This window comes from Scomber japonicus, chromosome 1, assembly GCF_027409825.1.
Source record: "Scomber japonicus isolate fScoJap1 chromosome 1, fScoJap1.pri, whole genome shotgun sequence".
Lineage (NCBI taxonomy): Eukaryota > Metazoa > Chordata > Actinopteri > Scombriformes > Scombridae > Scomber > Scomber japonicus.
Genome location: NC_070578.1, coordinates 37,419,553 through 37,441,307, shown reverse-complemented (window position 1 = coordinate 37,441,307; position 21,755 = coordinate 37,419,553). Strand labels below are relative to the sequence as shown.

The window sequence follows — 21,755 nt, the reverse complement described above, 5'->3', positions numbered from 1 at the left end:
TTGAAGCCTAATTTCATATATTTGGCGATATTTTTAATCATTCAAATTTGGCAGGGTGATTAAAAACACACTTTTCTGTGGTATGTCATACTCAGAACACATATTTATTCTTACTTTACATGGACTTTAAAGATACTGAGTTTCGATACCCAGCTCTATACATACTCAATTGTAATGCAGTCTGGAAACATGTAATGCTAAATGACAGCAGAGCATTAACTGTCCAGGTTCAGATGGTTAGATGTTACATAAAACCATTTGAGCAGTCGTCCATGGAAACTGTAAAAGGGGGGATGTCTTCAAAAAATACTTGACAGGTGATTAGATGAACCATCTTACCTGATGAGGCAGCTGGATTTGAGACGCTGATCAAACGTCAAGCAATTAACTTGAAGCCTGACAAAATGTATTCTCCTGTGATATCGCAAATCTAGCTGCCTCTCAAGGTAAGGTTCAAGTATTTTATTCTTAATTTTGAAAAATTTCAACCTGTAATGTTAGACACACTGAGACAGAAAACATTGAAGATATGACTTTGATAATGTTACTTCATTAACATGCACGCTACAACTACTCAGCTCACACTTTCAAAGCTACATTAATATTACCAAACAGTAGACAGACAAATTCAATGATCTGAGGTTTCTAAGGAGTTGGTGGAGACCAAATCAGAGCTAAAAAGCCAAAGTTCTGTTTAATTTGGTGGACTTGTATTTTTTTTAGTTATATAACAGTATAAGTATAGTATAGTATAGTATTGTATTGTATTGTATAGTATAGTGTTGTATAGTGTTGTATAGTATTGTATAGTATAGTATAGTATAGTATAGTATAGTATTGTATTGTATTGTATTGTATTGTATAGTATAGTGTTGTATAGTATAGTATAGTATTTTTCAACAATTATAAGTTTTCCTATAAGGACATATTTTATTTTATTACATCAGTTTTTACTTATGTATGCTTACAACTAAATGATACTGTTATAAATCATTTATATACTGCTTTTATGCACTGAATAGGGAGGGTTACATTTGTCATTATAATTACAGTAATGACTTTAAATTATTTCAATGTCAATTCATTTTTTGTAACGCTACCTAAATTAACACTCAATGACCGTTATATTTCTGTCTCAACAGGTTTTATTCTTGGAAATCATCACAGAAGTTCACATCGACATTTATATAATTATGGACATTTCAAAATTTACACACATATTTGTGACGAAAGATGTGTATTGACATGGAAGGTGTAGCGGTTCTTTTTAAATAGTATAATGTACATTAAATTATTTATTAAACAGCCTTTACCTTCTGTCTCAATGCATAGAAATATATAGAGCTGAAAACTAAGTACAAAATACAAAGATACAGCTGTTACACAGAGGGGCAGTAACTCGTAGTAATAATAAACATACAATTAAAAATCAGTAATAAACAGTAGTACTATTTGTTATTTTATAGAAATCTTACACCAAACTCTGATATGAATCATTGAAAGTGGAAATGTCAGTTAAAGAAAAGTTAACATTCAAAGATACTTTTCTGTGTAATCATAATTGATTATCAGTTATAACAACCAATGAAATACATAATTTACACGTAATTACGGTGAACAAAGGAACAGCATTCACACACTGGATTACTGCTGTTTCTTTGGTTCGTCACACTTGGTTGTGTTGAAAGGGGCAGAAAGTGACTTGTTGTTATCAGTTGCCTTCTCAAACTCTACCAACAGTTTCTTCGCAAATGGCCAGTCGGGATCAAGACAAGACTTCTTATCACACACAGTTGTGACTCTGTAAGAAACACACAAAACATGTTGTGCACTGTTAGAAGCATAATTACACACATAGTGTCATTAATTTACATCTATTTTCAGTATTCAGGTCATTATGAGCTTGATGTAGTTAAAGTATGACAGTAAAAGTAGTGGTTTGGTTCCTCTGACTGATATATTATTATATATGACATCTTTGGATTATTAATACTGAAGCATCTGGTCTGGTTCAGGTCTTTTCACAAAATAACTAAACAGCTCCCCCCTGTGGAGACTCTAAAAACTACAAAACATTTCAATCATTTGCCGACTGGCATCTAAGATTTCTATGTTTGTGATTTGTTGCTTATTTAGTTATAAATGTATATAGTATAAACTATATATAGTTATAATTCTAGAGAAACACTTTAGAAATTAAATTTTAAGTCCTGTATTCTTTATTTTCAGGTACTTTTACATATCTTCATCTTTATATTTCACAACATTTTGAAGTGTAATAGTGTATGTCTAACTCATTAATCTGACATCTTTTCCTGCACAGTTACTCAGAGATTTACATACAAAAGTATATGAAACCTTATTAATATGAGGCATTGTTATAGATGAAATAACCCCTTGATATAAAGTTGTTTGCATTAGAAGTATTAATAATATGGAATAGATGATTAACATGTGCACCATCTAATACAAATTCAACCAAAAAAAACAGTATACTTACACAATCGCTGGGGTTTTACAGCTATTTGATGTTTTCACCACATGTGTCACCTTTCCCTTAGGAATTAACTTTCGATTGAAGCTTGGACAGCATTCCTCCTTGATCATATTTGCAGCAATCAGACCTGTGACACACACAGACATACACATAAACATTTGTTACACTTTGTCTCTTAAATGCAGTTATAGTGGCGTCTCAAGCAGAGGAAGTCAAACAGAGTCACTCACTTTTAGCAGAGCTGTGATGCAAGAAGCAGATCAGAGCCAGAAGTATGAGAGTCGGCAGCGTCTTCATGGTTCCCCGACAGAGACAGATGTGTTGCTGTTTGAATGAAAGCTTGATCTTGATCTTCAGGGGTGATCTGGTGCTGAGGACTCTGCTCTGTGCTCCTTTTATACACAGCTGAGTCCATTTCTAAGAAAGTAGTGTGTGTGAATTCCATCTCTCTTCCTCTATTTCTCTACGGAGAAAAACAAGAACCCAATAACGTGTAATACAACTCAGCAAAAAAGCCTGAAAAAATCAAAAAGTAGGTTTTACTTGCTGCTTCTCATTTTAGGTTACATTCATGGAATACTCCTGCCAACAAGAAGAGTGAGGGGATTTCTATCCAATTACTTGAAAACTATTTTCACTGAGACAGCAACACAATCAGCATAAAGAAACAACACAGCAAAGGCCAGACACCTACAATCAACAAATGATTAATAGAAACAGTTACAATCCATCAGATAAAAACAATCAGATAAAGTTTTAAATCTCTGAGGAGAATGGAAAAAGGTAGTTTGAGGGAAGATTTCAGTTTATTCCTATAAAAAGGTGCAGTTATAAATCAAAGTTACTCAAAAATTTGAAGATTGATTTCTAATCAGGATATCCAATTTCCTTCTAATAGATTCAATTTCATGACACCATGAGACTGAACATTATGGTGCTTTTCCACTACACAGTTCCAGCACGACTCAACTCGGCTCGGTTTTTTTTGTGTTTCCACTAGGGATAGTACCTGGTACCTGCTACTTTTTTAGTACCTGCTCTGCTGAGGTTCCAAGCGAGCCGAGCCGATACTAAATGTGACGTCAACAGACTGCCGGCCACTGATTGGTCAGAAGAGTTGTCGCTGGAAGAGTCATGAGCCGTCGCACACAAGAATCAAACCCGCCATTTTTAAATACCGGCAACAGTGTTACAGTGATTGGTTTCTCTTCTCTTGCTTTGTGTGTGACAGAAAGACCCATACAGCAGCAAGTACACCACTGCCTCCATGTCCTCCATTGTTTATGTGTTTGTGTCGCGTTTAAACGAAGTCACAGCAGTATGGTGGAGCCGTGCTATGACGACCCCGCCCATGTTGAGTAGGTACCATTTTTGTAATGGAAAAGGTCCTTCCTGGAACCGTGTCGAGTCGAGTCGAGCCGAGTATTGCTGGAACTGTGTAGTGGAAAAGTGCCATTAGTGGACATTCTTAACATAATTTGCACATACGATTCATGAGTTTCAGTACTGACGTCAACCTGATTGGAATGATATAGATTAAATGTTCTATAGCTGAATGGAAATGCATGAATTATTCTGATTATTTTTAACATTTTGTGGCTCCAGAGGGAGCTGTGTAAAATCCAAGCAGCAACTAAAATGTCTTGAGGCAGAATATCTTTGAAGTGCCACCGACGACCACAAGATACTCTAACTGACTCCCAGTCAAAAAGCCTCCACTTGTAAGTCAATAATTGTTTTTCAGTGAGTCTCAATCGCTAAATTCAGGGCCTCTAATAAGTGTGCTGGTGGTCACTTTGGAAATTATTGGTCCATTAATAAGATTTGAAGACTTGTAGAAGCTTTGATATCTCCTACGTGGGGGTTGATTGACAGCTATGATTGACAGTTGGCTCACCTGCTGCTCTCCAGTCCTTGCACTGAGGCGGACTACTGTCACAAAAGTTTAATTTTACTTGACTACAATACAAGTAAGTTAACATTAGCATGGGTCCGAGGCAGTGAGGTGTGTTTCCAGAGAGTGAAAGGCAACACATCACACTGGCTCCAATTTATTTGAAGGTCCTGGCTCCAAATTGAAAAGATGTAGCCAAACATAAGCTGCAACTTTAAGGCTTCAAACCAGATCCAATGAAACCAACAGGTAACGTCACACCTTGCTTCACTCACTTGAGTCAGTGTCAGTTGGGACTGAAGACTAAAAGTTTGGAAATGAAAACATAGAGGAGGCACAGAGTTAGTTACTATGCATTGATTTTTTTCAACAACTCTGACAGTGTTATATAGTAGGAGCAGATAATTTGGTGGCAGCGGGTTAAATAGAGAAATGAAAATCTGTTTGGGGAAGAGAAAAAGGAGATTAATTTGGTGTCAGGATAAAAAACACAAGAAGACTGTTCATATACAAAGTAGAGGTCTTAAATATACAAAATAATAGTGGACTGAGTATAAATCCCTGAGGCACATTTACAAATACTTTTACTTTATGAGAGTGTTTCCAATCTGTGGCACCTTATACATCTACCACTAAAAGTCAAGTCAGACATATTCAACTTTTTAACTTGCCTATATGTATTTGTCTGCTAATGTTGTTACCTTGCTTTTAACTACAAAACATACTGTATAAAATATGGTGCATTATTGTGGATTACAAGGCCCTGCAAGCCCCAGGTGTGGCTGATTAAACTAATTTAGGTGATGTCACTATACACTATTAAGAATGATAAGATGTGGTTGTTATACTGCATAATAACCAACATGACACTAAGTACATTGAGCTGGTAATACTAGTGTACTTTCATTCATAGAGTATTTTTAATGGAGGATGTTTAACTTTTACTTAAAAAGCATTTTCAGATTGCAGTATCACGTCCACCGAAGTAAATGATCAGAATACTTCTTTAATTACTTCTCTGGAATCAGTAAAAAACTGCAGCAGCGGCAGAATAATTGTTAAAAGGGGAAAAAAAGGAATGTGAGCTTCCTCTCAACAATGAGAAAGGGGATTTCTGTTTGTTTACTACCAAGTACAGCACAACGTTCGTAGAAAGGCTGCTGCACATGAGGAAGTGAAAACAGGAAAAGAAAATTACTGAGTCAGTCAATTGTATAGTGATGTTACCTATCTCTTAACATTTACTTAGTAATTGTTCTCTGTGTATTGGTACTTTGACCCTTACATACTTTTCAGATCAAATTTGACCGATTTTTACATTTAATAGCAGTAAAAACACCTTGAGCACCATTCTGTTAACCTGAAGTTTTAAGGCTCTTTCTAAAGGCCCCAACTGGTTTGCAGTTTTGGTGCAGCTCCTGTTTTAGGCAACATAGGACTATATTAATGTGATTGTGAATGTTTTTTCTCCATTAAAAAGTAGTGTAAAACCTACAGAAACACTCTCTGACCCTCAGTAAAGGACAGGTTCACAATTTTTAAAGTGTCTTAAACCAGCAGTCAGGTGTCCATATGAACAGTGGAAGAGTTTTTCCTCTCTGTAATCATTCCTCCTGTTCATACCGACTATTAAAAGATCTCCTTCAAATGTGATTTCAATGGAAGTGATGGAGGACAATAATCCACAGATTGATTTTACTTCTTACATTTGAGTACTGCACTGTGGTACAAATTAAGGTACTTATGCTTTACTTGAGTATTTCTATCTTATGCTACTTCGTCCCAGACTACAATAATGTAATGGTTGTTACACTTTTGTGTTATGATCTGTGAAAGTTACTTTGTGAAAGTTAGTGACCCAATAAAAGTAGAGTGCAGCTACCAGAACACAAAGGTCATAAACCACAAATTACTGCTGTCACATCCTGCCTGAACTGTCTGTTTTAGTTCCTGTTTTAATTTTAAATGTTTTCTCCTTATGTTTCTGTGATATTCACTTCCTGTGGTTTCCCACCTTAGTTGATTCCCTCATGTGCTTCACCTGTGTCTTGTTTTACTCACCTGTGTCCTGTTTGTATTACCCCTTGTGTGTTTAAGGCTATCTATCTTATTTATCTTATCTATCTTAAGTCTTGGTTTTCTGCTCAGTTTCTGTTGAATCATTACAGTAATTATTACAGTAATGATTAAATTTTAGCTTCAGATTTCTGTTAATTTGTTTCTAATACTACTGAAATTAACACTCAATGACGTTTGTATTTCTGTCTCAACAGATTTTATTCTTGAAAACCAACACAGAAGTTCACATTAACATTTATATAATTATGGAAATTTCAAAATGTACACACATATTTGCGTAGATGGATGTGTATTCACAAGGTGTAGCGGTTCTTTGCCCCCTTTTTAAATAGTATAATATACATTAAATTATTAATTTTAAATAACCTTTAGCTTCTGTTTCAATACACAAAATACACAACGAGCTCCAACTCTCAAAAAGCTGAAAACAAAGTACAAAATAGAAAGATACAGCTGTGTCACAGACGGGCAGTGACATACAATTAAAAATCCATAATGAACAGTAGCTACTACCACTTCTTATTCTCTATCTTACACCAAACTATGGTATGAAACTTTCAAAGTGAAAATGTTAAAGACAGCTTTTATGTACAAAGATACTTTTCTGCGTAATCATCAATGAAACTGCCACATTATTAACCCTTGTGTCGTCCTCCCGGGTCAAATTGACCCCATCTCTTTTGACTGTTCCTTCTTCTTCCTTCCTTCCTTCCTTCCTTCCTCCTTTCCTTCCTCCCTCCCTCCTTAATCCTTTCTTTCCTTTCTTCCTTCTCTCCTAAATTCGTTCCTCTTTTCGTACTTACTCCCTTCCTTCCTTCCTTCCTTCCCTCCTTCCTCCTTTCCTTCCTCCCTCCCTCCTTACTTCCTTCCTCTTTTCCTCCTTCCTCATTTCCTTCCTTCTGTCCTTCCTTGACCTGAGAACAACAGGAGGGTTAATAACGTAACAGCATTCACAGACTGGATTACTACTCTTTCATTGGTTTGTCACACTTGGACGTGCTGAAAGGGGCAGAAGGTGACGTGTTGTTATAAGTTGCCGTCTCAAATTCATCCAACAGATTCTTCGCCCATTGCCAGTCGGGATCGATGCAAGACGTCACATCACACACAGTTGTGACTCTGTAAGAAACACACAAAACATATTATACACTGTTATTTTTGTGTAATTGTACACAGTGTCATTGATTTTCAGTTGGTGTATTCAGGTCCTTTACTGACGTACAACACACTGCTTTTTGTAAGACGTCAAATGTACGATATTTATTTCAGAAATTAAGTGAATTGTAAAGTAGCAGAAAATGTAAATAATCAAATTCATCCTATATTGAACTTGCAGGTCTGTTCACATAATGACTAAACAGCTCTCCTCATGTGGAGACTCGGAAAACTATATTTTTGTCAAATCAAGATTTTAGGGAATCTAAGTACATACTGTATTCTGTATTTTTAGGTACTTTTCATCTTTATATTTCAAAGTGTTTTAAAGTGTAATAGTGTGTTTTAACTCATTAATCTGACATCTGCACAGTTGGACGTGCATTTACACACAATAGTATGTGAATCCTCATCAAATATGAGGCATTGTTACAGATGAATAAATCCCCCAATATAAAGTAGTTTGAGTTAGAAGTACTAATAATGTGGAGTAGATGATTAACTACATTATATACTACTATAAATATAATACCTAAGTATTATGAGTGATGTAGTATGCAGTATTACAGTAAAAGTACTGCAGTATTATGAGTGATGTAGTATGCAGTATTACAGTAAAAGTACTGCAGTATTATGAGTGATGCAGTATGCAGTATTACAGTAAAAGTACTGCAGTATTATGAGTGATGCAGTATGCAGTATTACAGTAAAAGTACTGCAGTATTATGAGTGATGTAGTATGCAGTATTACAGTAAAAGTACTGCAGTATTATGAGTGATGTAGTATGCAGTATTACAGTAAAAGTAGTGATATATTATTATATATGACATCATTAGATTATTAATAGTGAAGCACCAGTGTTAGAGCAGCATGTTACTGTTGTAGCTGCTGGAGGTGGACCTGCAGGTCTGTTCACAAAATAACTAAACAGCTCCCCCCTGAGGAGACTCTAAAAACTACTACACATTTCAATCATTTCCCTGACTGGCATCTAAGATTTCTATATTTGTGTTTTGTTGCTTATTTAATTTAAATATTTGTTGTTTTAGAGAAATACTTGAGAAATAACACTTTCAGGGGCTGTAAGTACTGTATTCTGTATTTTCAGGTATTTCTACGTATTTTCATCTTTATATTCCTCAACATTTTGAAGTGTAATAGTGTATTTTTAACGCATAAATCTGATTTTATCTGATCTAATCTGATCTTAATCATTATAGATGAAATAACCCCTCAATATGAATTAGTCTGCATTAGAAGTATTAATAATATGGAGTAGATGACCAGTATACTTACACAATTGCTGTGGTTTTACAGCTATTTGATGTCATCGCCACATGTTTCACCTTTGACTTAGGGATTAACCTTCGATTGAAGTCTGGACAGCATGGTTCGGCAGAGACCAGCTCTGGACCAAGCGGACCTGTGACACACACACACATACATAAACATTTGTAACACTTTGTCTCTTAAATGCAGTTATAGTGGTATCTCAAGCAGAGGAAGTCAAACAGAGTCACTCACTTGCAGAGCTGTGATGCAAGAAGCAGATCAGAGCCAGAAGTATGAGAGTTGGCAGCGTCTTCATGGTTCCCCGACAGAGACTGAGGTGCTGCTGTTTGGATGAAAGCTTGATCTTGATCTTCAGGAGTTACCTGGTGCCGGAGACTCTGCTCTGGACACCTTTATACACAGCCGAGTCCATTTCAAATAATTTTCGAAGTGTTTACTCTTCTAAGAAAGCAGCGTGTGGTGTCCATCTCTCTTCCTCTTTTCTTTGTCGAGTGCTATTTTGTGGTCCACAGAGAGAAAAAATAAATAACGTGTGATACAATTCTGCAAACAAGCCTTATAGAAATTAAAAAGTTTTAATTGCTGCTTCTCCTTTTAGTTTACATTCATGGAATATTCCTGCCGACAAGAAGAGAGAGGGGATTTCTATCAAAGACAGACATTAGCTTGAGGGACGCTCTCTTATTTGAAAACTGTGTTCACTCAGGTTGTCTCACTGGAATTGAGACACAATCAGCAAAAAGAAACAACACAGCAAAAGCCAGACACCTACAATCAACAAATGATAAATAAATCATTATTGCTCTGTTAATAAGATTTAAAGACTTATAGTAGCTTTGATGTCTGCTACGTGGGGGTTGATTGACAGTTGGCTCACCTACTGCTCTCCAGGACTCACACTGAGTTGGACTATTGTCTCAAAATGTCACCAAGTTTAATGTTACTTGACTACAATACAACTAAATTAACATTAGCTTGGGCCCGAGGTAGTAGGGTGTGTTTCCAGAGTGTGAAAGGCAACACATCATACTGGCTCCAAATTATTTGAAGGGCCTGGCTCCAAATTGAAAAGATGTAGCCAAACATAAGCTGCAACTTTAAGGCTTCAAACCAGATCCAATGAAACCAACAGGTAACATCACACCTTGCTTCACTCACTTGAATCAGTGTCAGTTGGGGCTGAAGACTACAAGTTTGGAAATGAAAACATGCAGGAGGCACAGAGTTAGTTACTTTGCATTGTTTTTTTCAAAAGCTCTGACAGTGTTATATTGTACAGTAGGAGCAGATAATTTGGTGGCAGCGGGTTAAATAGAGAAATGAAAATCTGTTTGGGGAAGAGAAAAAGGAGATTAATTCGGTGTCAGGACTAAAAACAGCAGAAGACTGTTCATATACAAAGTAGAGGTCTTTAATATACAAAATAATAGTGGATCAAGTATGATTACCTGAGGCACTCCAAAACATTTACAAATACTTTAACTTGTTTACAGTCTGTGGTACCTTAAACATCTACCACTAAAAGTCAGAGGACATATTCAACTTTTTAACTTGCCTATATGTATTTGTCTGCTAATGTTGCTACTTTGCTTTGAACTACAAAATATATAAAATATGGTGCATTATTGTGGATTACAAGGCCCTGCAAACATGACTGATTAAACTAATTTAGGTGATGTCACTATACACTAATAACACACTTATTATACTGCATAATAACCAATCAATCAATCTCAATCAATCTTTATTTGTATAGCGCCAAATCACAACAGAGTTATCTCAAGGCACTTTCCACATAGAGCAGGTTCTAAACCGAACTCTTCAGGTTTTAACTTTAAAGAGACCCAACATTCCCACATGAGCAACAGTGGCAAGAAAAAACTCCCTTTTAACAGGAAGAACCCTCAGAACCAGACTCAGAGTGGGCGGACATCTGCCTCGACCGGTTGGGGTTGAGAGGAGAGAGAGGAAGGATAGAGGAGAGAGAGGAGAGGAAGAGGAGAGAAAGGAAGGATAGAGGAGAGAGAGGAGAGGAAGAGGAGAGAAAGGAAGGATAGAGGAGAGAGAAGCACAATGAAAATCAACAATGAAGCTAGAAAGTCCGGGACTGGAATCTGTCATCCGGACGTCTACAGGCCCAGATTACCTGTGAGACCAGAAAGCACAGACAACTCCGGGGAAGAAGTTTAGGTTATTGAATGCAATTAATAGTACATGAATGTTAATGGATATAGATGGATGGATAGAGAGAGAGAGAGGGAGGAGGAGAGAGGAGCTCAGTGCATCATGGGAGTCCCCCGGCAGTCTAAGCCTATAGCAGCATAAGCTAAGAGCTCTAAGAGCCCTAACGATAAACTTTATCAAGCACAACATGACACATGAAGTACATTGTGCTGGTAAAACTAGTGTACTTTTATTCACAGAGAATTTTGAATGGAGTATGTTTAACTTTTACTTAAAAAGCATTTTCAGATTGCAGTATCATATGAAGAGTGAAAGAGGTTTTCCTCTCTGTAATCATTCCTCCTGTTCATACTGATTATAAAAAAGATCTCCTTCAAATGTGATTTCAATGGAAGTGATGGAGGACAATAATCCACAGACTGATTTTACTTCTTACATTTGAGTACTGCACTGTGGTACAAATTAAGGTACTTATGCTTTACTCGAGTATTTCTATTTTATGCTACTTCGTCCCAGACAAGCTCCCAATAATGTAATGGTTGTCGCACTTTTGTGTTATGATCTGTGAAAGTTACTTTGTGAAAGTTAGTGACCCAACAACAGTACAGCCGCCTGAACTTTCTATTTTAGTTCCTGTTTTTCTCCTCGTGTTTCTGTCATCTTTCCTTCCTGTGGTTTCCTGCTGTAATGGAAAAGTATGATGTGTTCTTGCGTAAGAAGCGTGTTTCTCTTCTAGTACAACTTGCAGTTGATGCACGATACGTGTAACTATCTTAAGTTGCAAATGAGTAAGCAGGGCCTGTTTCCCACGAAATGTTTGACTCCTTATCTGTCTGGGTTTCTCATGTTTCTCACTGTTTCATACAATGTATAAATATCGCTGTGCACGCTCATTCCTGTGTTCTTGACTTTTGACTCTACACACTGCCAGACGGCACTCGAACCCTTTCTGCAGGAAGCTTATAATGAAAGATCTGAACACAAGGTTTGATTTACAGCCTTTATTTTCTGATTTCCACCACACTGTCTTAGTTGATTCCCTCATGTGCTTCACCTGTGTCTTGTTTTACTCACCTGTGTCCTGTTTGTATCCCCCCTTGTGTATTTAAGTTTTGGTGTCTGTTGGATCCTCTGTCAAGTCTCGTCTAGATTTGTGAGCTTTCACAAGTTCTTGTCAGTAGTTTTTTGTTGGTTCGACCAGGAAATAAAACCTTTCTCTGACTTCGGTCTCCTGCATTTGGGTCCACCTGCACACAGAAGTATTATCACAGCTGCACAAGAAACAGCGGCAAAAGAAAAAGTAGATCACAACAAGTTGCTTCCCAAACCAGGGAAACAAGTCGTAGAGAGGAACCACTATCTGCCCACTGAGATGGATAACTAACCTAGCTCCTCTTGAGCGACTTGCCAAGCTCGAGATTATCACAGAAAACTGAAGATGTATCCAACTGTAAAACACTGAAGCGTGCCCCCACTCAGTATCAGCACCAAAACTAAGAAAGACAAAACAACAAAGTGGCAAGCTCTTCACACCTGCCTGGGCTAGCTAGTGAGATACTCCAAGATACTGAAACAATTACCCAGTCAAATCCAGAACCAACCAAACAGCAACAACAAGAAATGATCACTACACTCACATTTACTTCACCTCATGGATGTTTGAATCCCAAATGCAGTATATTATTATTAATATTATTATTTCAAAAACCAGACGCTACATTTACTATAATATGATGCAATACTGTTACTATTATCTAAAAATGATTCCACAACAACATACAACATTAAAATGCTCTTAAATTTATTTGTTAGTGATACAAACAAACAATATACTATAATAATAATAAGAATATAATACTCTAAATAAGTAAATTTTGCTGATCATACTACTCTGCTGATGTGGTCATAACCCACAAACTGAAGGTCACATTTTAACGGACTTGGTCAGCATTCACTGGAACAACTGAAGAAATAGTTCCTATTAATAAAGTTCACAGTGACGTCTGTAAAAAAAAAAATCAGAATGATGATTCAGGACAAAGACGTTGCAGTTTTAGTTCTCAAACCTGAGAGCAACAATCATGAAGTTCAGTTCTCCTCTGGTGTTTTAAAGTAGAGACAAAAGATCTGAAAACCTGGATGAATAAAACTGAAACAACTGGCAGGGAAAGATTTGATGGTAAGAGTGACTAAAAAAATAAAGAATAAGAACTTAAAACATGGCTATTTAATATATAAATATATATATATATACGGTATATATTTAATTAAGTGTAATGTGCTGCTAAAGACACATACACACACTCTTTAATAGATGTCTTAAATATCTACATATGTGTCCTATTAAACAGTATTTTTAATTTAGCATCAGTGCAAAGCAATTAAATACCTGTTACATTTACTAAAATACTGTGTTAGTATAATTTAGAGGTGTTTTACTTTACTGTAGTATTTCCATGTGATGCTACTTTCTACATCTCAGAGGGAAATATTGTACTTTCTACTCCACTACATTTATTTAACAGCTTTAGTTACTTTTCAGATGCAGATTTGACACAATGGATAATATAACAAGCTTTTAAAATACAACACATTGTTAAAGATGAAACCAAAAAGCAGTGTGTAGTCGGCTCACATTTCAGATGTCTATGAGTTGTTAACAGCTCCACCAAATAGTGATTTTTCCCTCTAAACTTCTCACATGCTTTCATTTCAATAAATGTTCAAATATTTGGACATTATGAACTAAATGTTTACTCTTCTGTCTTTGGCCATGTATGAGTGTGAAGGGAGCAGGTAATAAACATCTTTTTCTTCACTCCACTCTTTATTGATTCATAGAAAATGTATTTTGTTGTTTATATTTCGACTAAAAATGTGCGTACAGTGAAGTGACTGAAAAAATAAAGAACAAGAATAAAATGCCACACATATTGAAGCTCATGAAACCCTATTAAAACAAAAAATCAGATGCTTATTAGCAGTCATAGTTGTAGTAAAGTAGATGTAAATTATCTGCACACTCGACACTTTGGGAGTTTCACTTCCTCGTCTGTTTCCACCAGAAACAAATGTGCGATCTTTCTGAGAACAAACAAACCTAACCCTAACCCTAACCCTTTTACTTCACACAATATAAACCACAATATAAGGACATAGAGAGAAGTGAATATTATTTCTGCGAACTTGAATACAGAGAAAGACTCGTCAGAAAGAAACTGAATGTGTGAAATTTAACATGATCAAACACTGACAGCTACCAGAATAAAGAATTAGCCGTCAGGCTTGGCGAATATATACTGTACTTAATTATAGTTTAATAGCAACAAGAAACACTAAATTACACATTATGTACAGATTAAAACACATTCAAACTACAGCTGAACCTTGCTGCTCTGCAAATTTGACTCATTGTGATGCTCCAAATAAAAGCTACTCAACAATTTGATTATATAATTTTGATCAGGATATCATTTTTTTCCCCAATTGCTCCATTATCACAACATCATAGGACCATAGACTGTATATATAATGGACGTAACAGCTGTGACGTCACCCATTGATTTGTGGACTGCTGCTTGGAGGCCAATAGTATCGGATCTGAGCAGCGCCAAAATTTGAGGTGCATGTCGGGGGGATAAAAAGCATGGATTCGACTTAGAATCCCCTCTTGCTCCCCCTTAGATGGGGAGCTCCCCCTTTGTTTTATCAACAAGTGTTATCAGGGTGCCAGGTGGTGGGTTGTTTTCCCTCTGGAGCCATCCCGTGCTGTCTCCGTTGTTGAGTCTCTCTTCTCTCCCACCACTTGCGACCTTCAGCATTAGTCAAAATAGGTCATAACATAGGATGGAAATTTACTGCAACAAAGAGCAAGTGTTAACTCCTTGGCCTTCTAGCACTGTGGCCTCTTACAATCAAAAGCACAATAAATCTACTTCTACAAGTGTGGAATGCAAAGTATAACGCATACACTTTTAATCATTACTACAGTCATATAAAAGTCACGCTAACCATTCTAACACATACTAATACAATGATAACAAAGTACAATCATCAGTAAACTGAATATAATGTTGCAAACCGATTATGCAGATGTCAAAATGAATATAAGACATTGGTGTTACTGGTTATAGGAACACAAAATGAATATAAGAGATTTGTATTTTCCCATCACTGACCAAGTTAACGACTAGCTATAACCACAAAACTCTGGAGAAAATTGTCGTTGTGAAACAAGTCCACAGCTGTTTCCATACAGTCTACATCTGTCCGCCCTCCCGAACCTGTGAATCAATCAACCTGCCCTAATGCATACCCTGCTTTATCGTCAAATATAAAATCAGGGAGGCCAAAATGTCCCAAATGAACATCATACTGCATTGAAGAAGGCTTTAAACTAGCGATTGAGACCATAAACACATTTTGAAAACGTTTACTGAGGTTAGAAATCAAGTGAGAAGTTGGTGAATTCTCCATTGACTTGTATAGACGGTCGCCCCCTGGTGGCCTTTTGATAGAATTGCGGGTCTAAGTTTTTAGACACAATTGCACATATGATTCATGAGTTTCAGCACTGATACCGAGCTGACTGGAAAGATACAGATAAAATGTTTTCTAGGTGAATGGAAATGCATAAATTGTTATGATTATCTTTTAATTTAAAGGAAACCTCATAGAGTGTTTTCAGGTGTTGAGGAGCAGCACAGCATATTTGTAAAAAGTAGCATAAAGCCTTTTTTGTGTCTCCAGAGGGAGCTGTGTTAAATCCAAGCAGCAACTAAAAGCAGCCACAAAATGCTCCAAATGAGTCCCAGTGAGTAAGTTATTCATTATGGTCTCAATCTCTAAATTCAGGGCCTCTAATAAGTGTGCTGGTGGTCATTTTGGAAGTTATTGGTCCATTTATAAGATTTGAAGACTTCTAGTAGCTTTGATGTCTGCCATGTAGGTGTTGATTAACAGCACTGAGTCGGACTATTGTCTCAAAATTTCAGTTTAATGTTACTTGATTACAATACAGGTAAGTGTAATATTAGTCTGAGGTCAGTATGGGATGTGTTTCCAGAGCGTGAAAGGCAACACACCTCGAGACTCCAAACTGAAAAGCAGCTTCAATGCAAACCAATCACACATGGCTACATCCATCTTTACAGTATATACAGACTGTGATAAAATCTGATGAATTGCCTCAAAAGATGTAACTTGAGTCAGTGTCAAGTTTGAAAATGAAAAAAAACGAGTTGTTCCTGTGCATGTCTCATACCAGCTACGTCCCCGTTTCCAATCTGGATAAGGACCTTCATTACATGTCATACCCATTCTCTCTCTCTCCTTGCTGTTGGTTTCTTTGCCACTAATTGTACAATAAAGGTAAAGGTTCCTAAAAACATAACCTTAAGCAGTATACAAATATTCAATACTGTTTTAGAAGCAGTTATAAGTACTAACTCTATTAATGTACAGTGTTTGTCAACAATTATAACTTGTCCTATAAACAAATATTTTAGATTATTACAACTGTGTTTACAATATGTTTACAACTATCGTGTCTCTGAGGGTTAAACATCAGACCAAAGAATCCATTTTACATCTCATATTCATAAACATATTAGACGCCGTCAGACAGAACACAATAATTTCCGTTTTCTTTAATCCTATTGTTTATTACTAATTTTCAATTGTGTGTTTATTATTACTACGAGTTACTGCCCCTCTGTGTAACAACTGTAAGGCTTTTTCACACAATGGTCTATTTTTAACTTTGACTTCTCGCTCCACAGAAACTGATATCCAGCCTGCCAAGAGTTAGACCTGTCACGTCCTGTTTCCTAGCGCCTCACCCAAAATTGCACGTACCATATCCTGTTAACACCTGAAATGACCTTACAATACCACAGTGTAGCAGACCTTTCCCCCCTTTTAAATAGTACAATGTAAATCAAATCATTGATATTAAATAGCCTTTACCTTCTGTCTCAATTCACAGAAATACATAAAACTCCAACTCCAACACTAAAATAGAAAGATACAGCTGTTACACAGAGGGGCAGTAACTTGTAGTAATACTAAACACACAATTAAAAATCAGTAATAAACAATAGTGCTAATTTTTATTTTCTAATAATCTTACACAAAACTCTGGTATGAAACTTTCAGAGTGAAAATCTTAAAGATAAATTTAACACACAAAGATACTTCTCTGTGTAATCATCATTGATACAGCCAATAAAACAATAATATAAAAATTAAATTAAATTCGCACTGAATTTGTGCTTTCTCTTCCGCTTTTCACACTTGGACATGTTGAAAGGGGCAGAAGGTGACTTCTTGTTTGTAGTTGCCTTCTTAAACTCTACCAACAGTTTTTTCGCCCATCTCCAGTGTGGATCAATACAAGACTTCGAACCACACGCAGTTGTGACTCTGTAAGAAACACACAAAACATATTGTGCACTGTAACATTTGTAAAATTGTACCCAGTGTCATTGATTGTCAGCTGTAGTGTTGAGGTCCTTTATCATTTTATTTTTTTAATTTATTTTACTTAAGTAACCTGAACAGCTCCCCTCTGTAAAGACTCTGAGAACTACTAAACATTTCAGTGTACACATCATATATCTGTATTAGTATTGTGTTGTTTATTTAATCACAAATATTAATTGTTGTAGAGAAATACATTTAAAAAATCACATTTTTAGAGTTCTTTAAGTACTGTATTCTGTGTTTTTCCAGGTGCTTACTTACTTCCAGCATCATTGTACTTGTAACTCATTCATCTGAAATCTTTACCAGCGCAGTAACACACATCAAAAATATATGATACCTAATAAAATAGATGAAATAACCCCTCATGATTAAGTAGTTTGATCTTAAAAGTAGTATATTCATTATTTTTAAGTAACTTTTATATTTAATGGAAACACAGATTTCTTAACATTCAACACTTAACACTATCCTCTACTCTACTCTACAGTATGTTACTTTTAAAGATGTATTTTACTTTATTTCAGCTTGACTGATGACACAACTGCATGTTTCTTTGAATTTCTTGAAGAATTACTTAATTGCATTAAAAATACTAACAATATAGAGCAGATGATGAACATGTGTACAATCTAATGCAAATCAAACAAACAAAACCAGTTTACTTACACAATCGCTGTGGTTTTACAGTGACTCGGGGTCTTCGCCACATGTTTCACCCTTTTCTTAGGAATAAACCTTTGAGTGAAGCTTGGACAGCACGGTTCCTTAGAGATAAGCTCTGGAGCGACTGGAGCTGTGACACACACACACACACCATACATGTAACACTTTGTCTCTTAAATGCAGTTATAGTGGCATCTCAAGCAGAGGAAGTCAAGCAGAGTCACTCACCTGCAACAGAACTGTGATGCAAGAAGCAGATCAGAGCAAGAAGTATGAGAGTCGGCAGCGTCTTCATGGCTCCTCGACAGAATGATGTGCTGCTGTTTGGATGAAAGCTTGATCTTGATCTTCAGGATTGATCTGGTGCTGGAGACTCTGCTCTGTGCTCCTTTATACACAGCTGATGTTACCAAAAAAGGTGTGGGGTTTCCATGTTTGTTCCTTTTCAGAGACGAGTGTGGGGTTTCCAGAGACGAGTGTGGGGTTTCCACATCTCCTGAGAGTCCAACAGGAAACAGGGGGACAGAGAGAGGGGAATGACCTGCAGTTGATTACGTGGCATGCACTCTAACAACTCGACCACACAGTTGGAACATATATTTCCTAGGCTGTGTACATACACTTGCAGGGAAATGACACTCCTGCTTTACTTGGAGTGAGTCCACAGTACAAGTCTTCTGCCTCAGTCAAGTAAACAGTCAGCACCTCCTCTTGCTGTGCATTGAAGACCTTTTGGCTGCTGTGATAACCCGAAATATCACACTTAATTATCACTGAGTTAGTTATTGTACAGCACACACTTGCAGCTTTCTTGAACCTTGTTCTCTGAGGTTTTGCAACTTTCTCGCAGTATCTGCTCAGTGTCACATGCCAGGAGAAAAATCTGTGATTTGTGATTACGGGGATGGTTGTAACACTTTCTTAAAAGGTGTTACAACTATCCCCACCTCCGTCAGCCATTATTTAGCTAGCTGTAGAAACATGGTGGTTAGAAATTAGCATAGATAAAATACCTCATACGTCATTTTACCTAAGAATGTAAGGTGAAAGTGACGGCAAGATTAACACGACTTCTTAAAAAAACTAAACGTGTTAACGCAATAATGCTGACAGCCCTAATGTACAGGGGCCCCCCAAGGCTGTGTGCTCAGTCCCCTGCTCTTCACCCTGCTGATTCACGACTGCACACCAACCTACAGCACCAATCACATGGTGAAGTTTGCGAACGGTACAACTCTGGTGAGTCTCATCACCAAGAACGACGACCCCCCACTACAGGAAGGAGGTCAATCTTCTGACCACATGGTCCAGAGACAACAACCTCCAGCTGAATGTCAGCAAAACCAAGAAGATTGTTGTTGACTTCTGGAGAGGCCACACCGAACACCCACCACTGACCATCGATGGTGCTGCTGTGGGCAGGGGCGTAGCACCAAATTCTGGGCCCCCATACATAAGCCTCCTGAAGGGCCCCCCACCCCACCCTAAACCTACCCCCGCCGCCCCCCAAATACACACATTGTAGTCTACCCTTAAGTTGTTTTACTGTGGTTTGTGAATTGTGTTGTTTTCAGTTTGAGCTCAAAGTATTGGAGATCGCAAGGCAGGCCTATTAATGAACCCCAAAGTAGACAATAACACAACTGTTATAATCTACTTCCTATAGGTTGCTTCAAAAATTGCTAAGGCTACTGTACAATAATATACAACCACACAAGACTTACCAGTCAGTCATTTTACTTTCAAAAGAAATGTAAACAGGTTTCCATAACGCCACACATGGCTTAACATTGCTGTGATGTGATAATGTTAAAGTCTGTGTAAAGTAAGAATAAATATGTGTTCTGAGTTTGACATACCACAGAAAAGTGTGTTGTTAACCACCCTGCCAAATTTGAATGATTAAAAAAATTGTCCAATATATGAAATTAGGCTTCAAAGTTGTGTAAAACTCAGCCTCTTTCTCTGCTCTGCTTTCTCTGCTCCCAAAGCAAGCTCCCCCACCCATCATGTGCACATTCTACACAACCATTGAAAGCATCCTGTCCAGCTGCATCACTGTGGGGGGCGTAAGCTGCACTGAATACAGAAATAGTGAACACAGCTGGTAAGATCATTGGTGCCCCATTCCCTTCCTTGTAAGACACATACATCAGCCGCCTCACCCGCAAAGCTACCTCGATTGTGAGCGACGCCAGCCACAGAACACAGTCTGTTCAGCCTCCTGCCTTCTGGGAGAAGATGTAGGAGCCTCTGTGCCCACTCTACCAGACTCACAAACAGCTTCATCCACCAAGCTGTCAGGAAGCTAAATTCTCTCCCCTCTATCCCCTTAGCCACATCCACCAGACTGTGAAAAAGCTGACCCCCCGCCCCCCCCACACACACATACACACATACACACACACACACACACACACACACACACAAAAACACTCTGAACTCTGGACAAACTGTCTCTTGCACTATTGGTATCACTACATACCATACATACTGGAATTGCCGCTATTTATCTTTTTGCAATGTTACTGTTACAAATATATCTTACAGATCTTTTGCTGCCATTACTGACTGCCTTTTAGCACTACCACAACTTAATATATACAGAAATGTATGCTGCTACTTCCTACATATACATAGTAGACTCCTAGATTTTATATTTTCTTTTCTATCTTTTTAATATTAATAAATGTCTTATCTGTTTGCACTTCAATGTTTACTTTTTAGTGTGAGGAAATGTCTTGTCTTATCTGTTGTGCCTGTGCACTTTATCTGTTTCACCGTGGGATAGTGAGAAACATCTACTTGATTCCTTTGTATGTCTTAAGAAATTGACAATAAAGCTGACTACTTTTACTGACAGAAAATGGTATAGAATGGAGGATGTTTAACTTTTACTGACAAAGCATTTTCAGATTGCTGTATCACGTTCACTGAAGTAAAGGATCTGAATACTAGTAGTAGTAAAAACTGCAGCAAAGGCAGAATATTTGTTAAAAGGAAGGAAAAGTGTGTGAAAATGTGAACTTCCTCTTAACATTAAGAGACTGTTTGTTTAACGCCAAGTACAGCACGTTCATAGCGAGGCTGCTGCCTTGGTGGAAGTGAAAAACTGTTTTATTGTGACATTACCTTTCTTTGACCTTTTCTTATAATGAAGTAATTGTTCTTAATGTACAGGGTGTCCATAAAGTCTCTTTACAATTTAACAAATTTATTCCAAAAGCAAATTAATACACAAATCTGTGGAAATGTAATCATTTAATACACCTTTATATGGGCACCATTATTTGCACAAAGCACATCAAGAAGGTACTCAATTTCTTGCCATGTTTGCTTTGCATGTTGATCAATGATCTTTTGCTTCAGATATACAAATGCAATGTGATTAAAAACTTTGATAACCACTGAACCATAGAACAAATCTGATTAACATATCTCATCAATTGCTTTTGTAATTATTTTTTAAATTGTAAAGAGACTTTGTGGACACAATGTATTGT

General features: G+C 37.1%; 1 protein-coding gene across 3 annotated transcripts in view; it reads right to left on the bottom strand.

Moving 5' to 3' along the window:
* Positions 1-1,521: 1,521 nt before the first annotated feature.
* The window catches only part of LOC128355176 (C-C motif chemokine 22-like), a 27,368-nt gene continuing 7,134 nt past the window's right edge, over positions 1,522-21,755 (bottom strand). Inside the window, exons 1-3 of one of the 3 annotated variants that reach the window (XM_053315426.1) lie at positions 9,151-9,228; positions 8,923-9,049; positions 1,522-1,801 (exon numbers count right to left, since the gene is read on the bottom strand). In XM_053315426.1, the coding sequence (XP_053171401.1) occupies positions 1,645-1,801; positions 8,923-9,049; positions 9,151-9,214 (348 nt within the window). In that variant the 5' untranslated portion in view covers positions 9,215-9,228 and the 3' untranslated portion in view covers positions 1,522-1,644. Of the gene's footprint in view, positions 1,802-2,500; positions 2,601-8,922; positions 9,050-9,150; positions 9,229-21,755 lie in introns of those variants that run through there. The other 2 variants (XR_008321125.1, XM_053315419.1) reach the window with 2 other exon arrangements.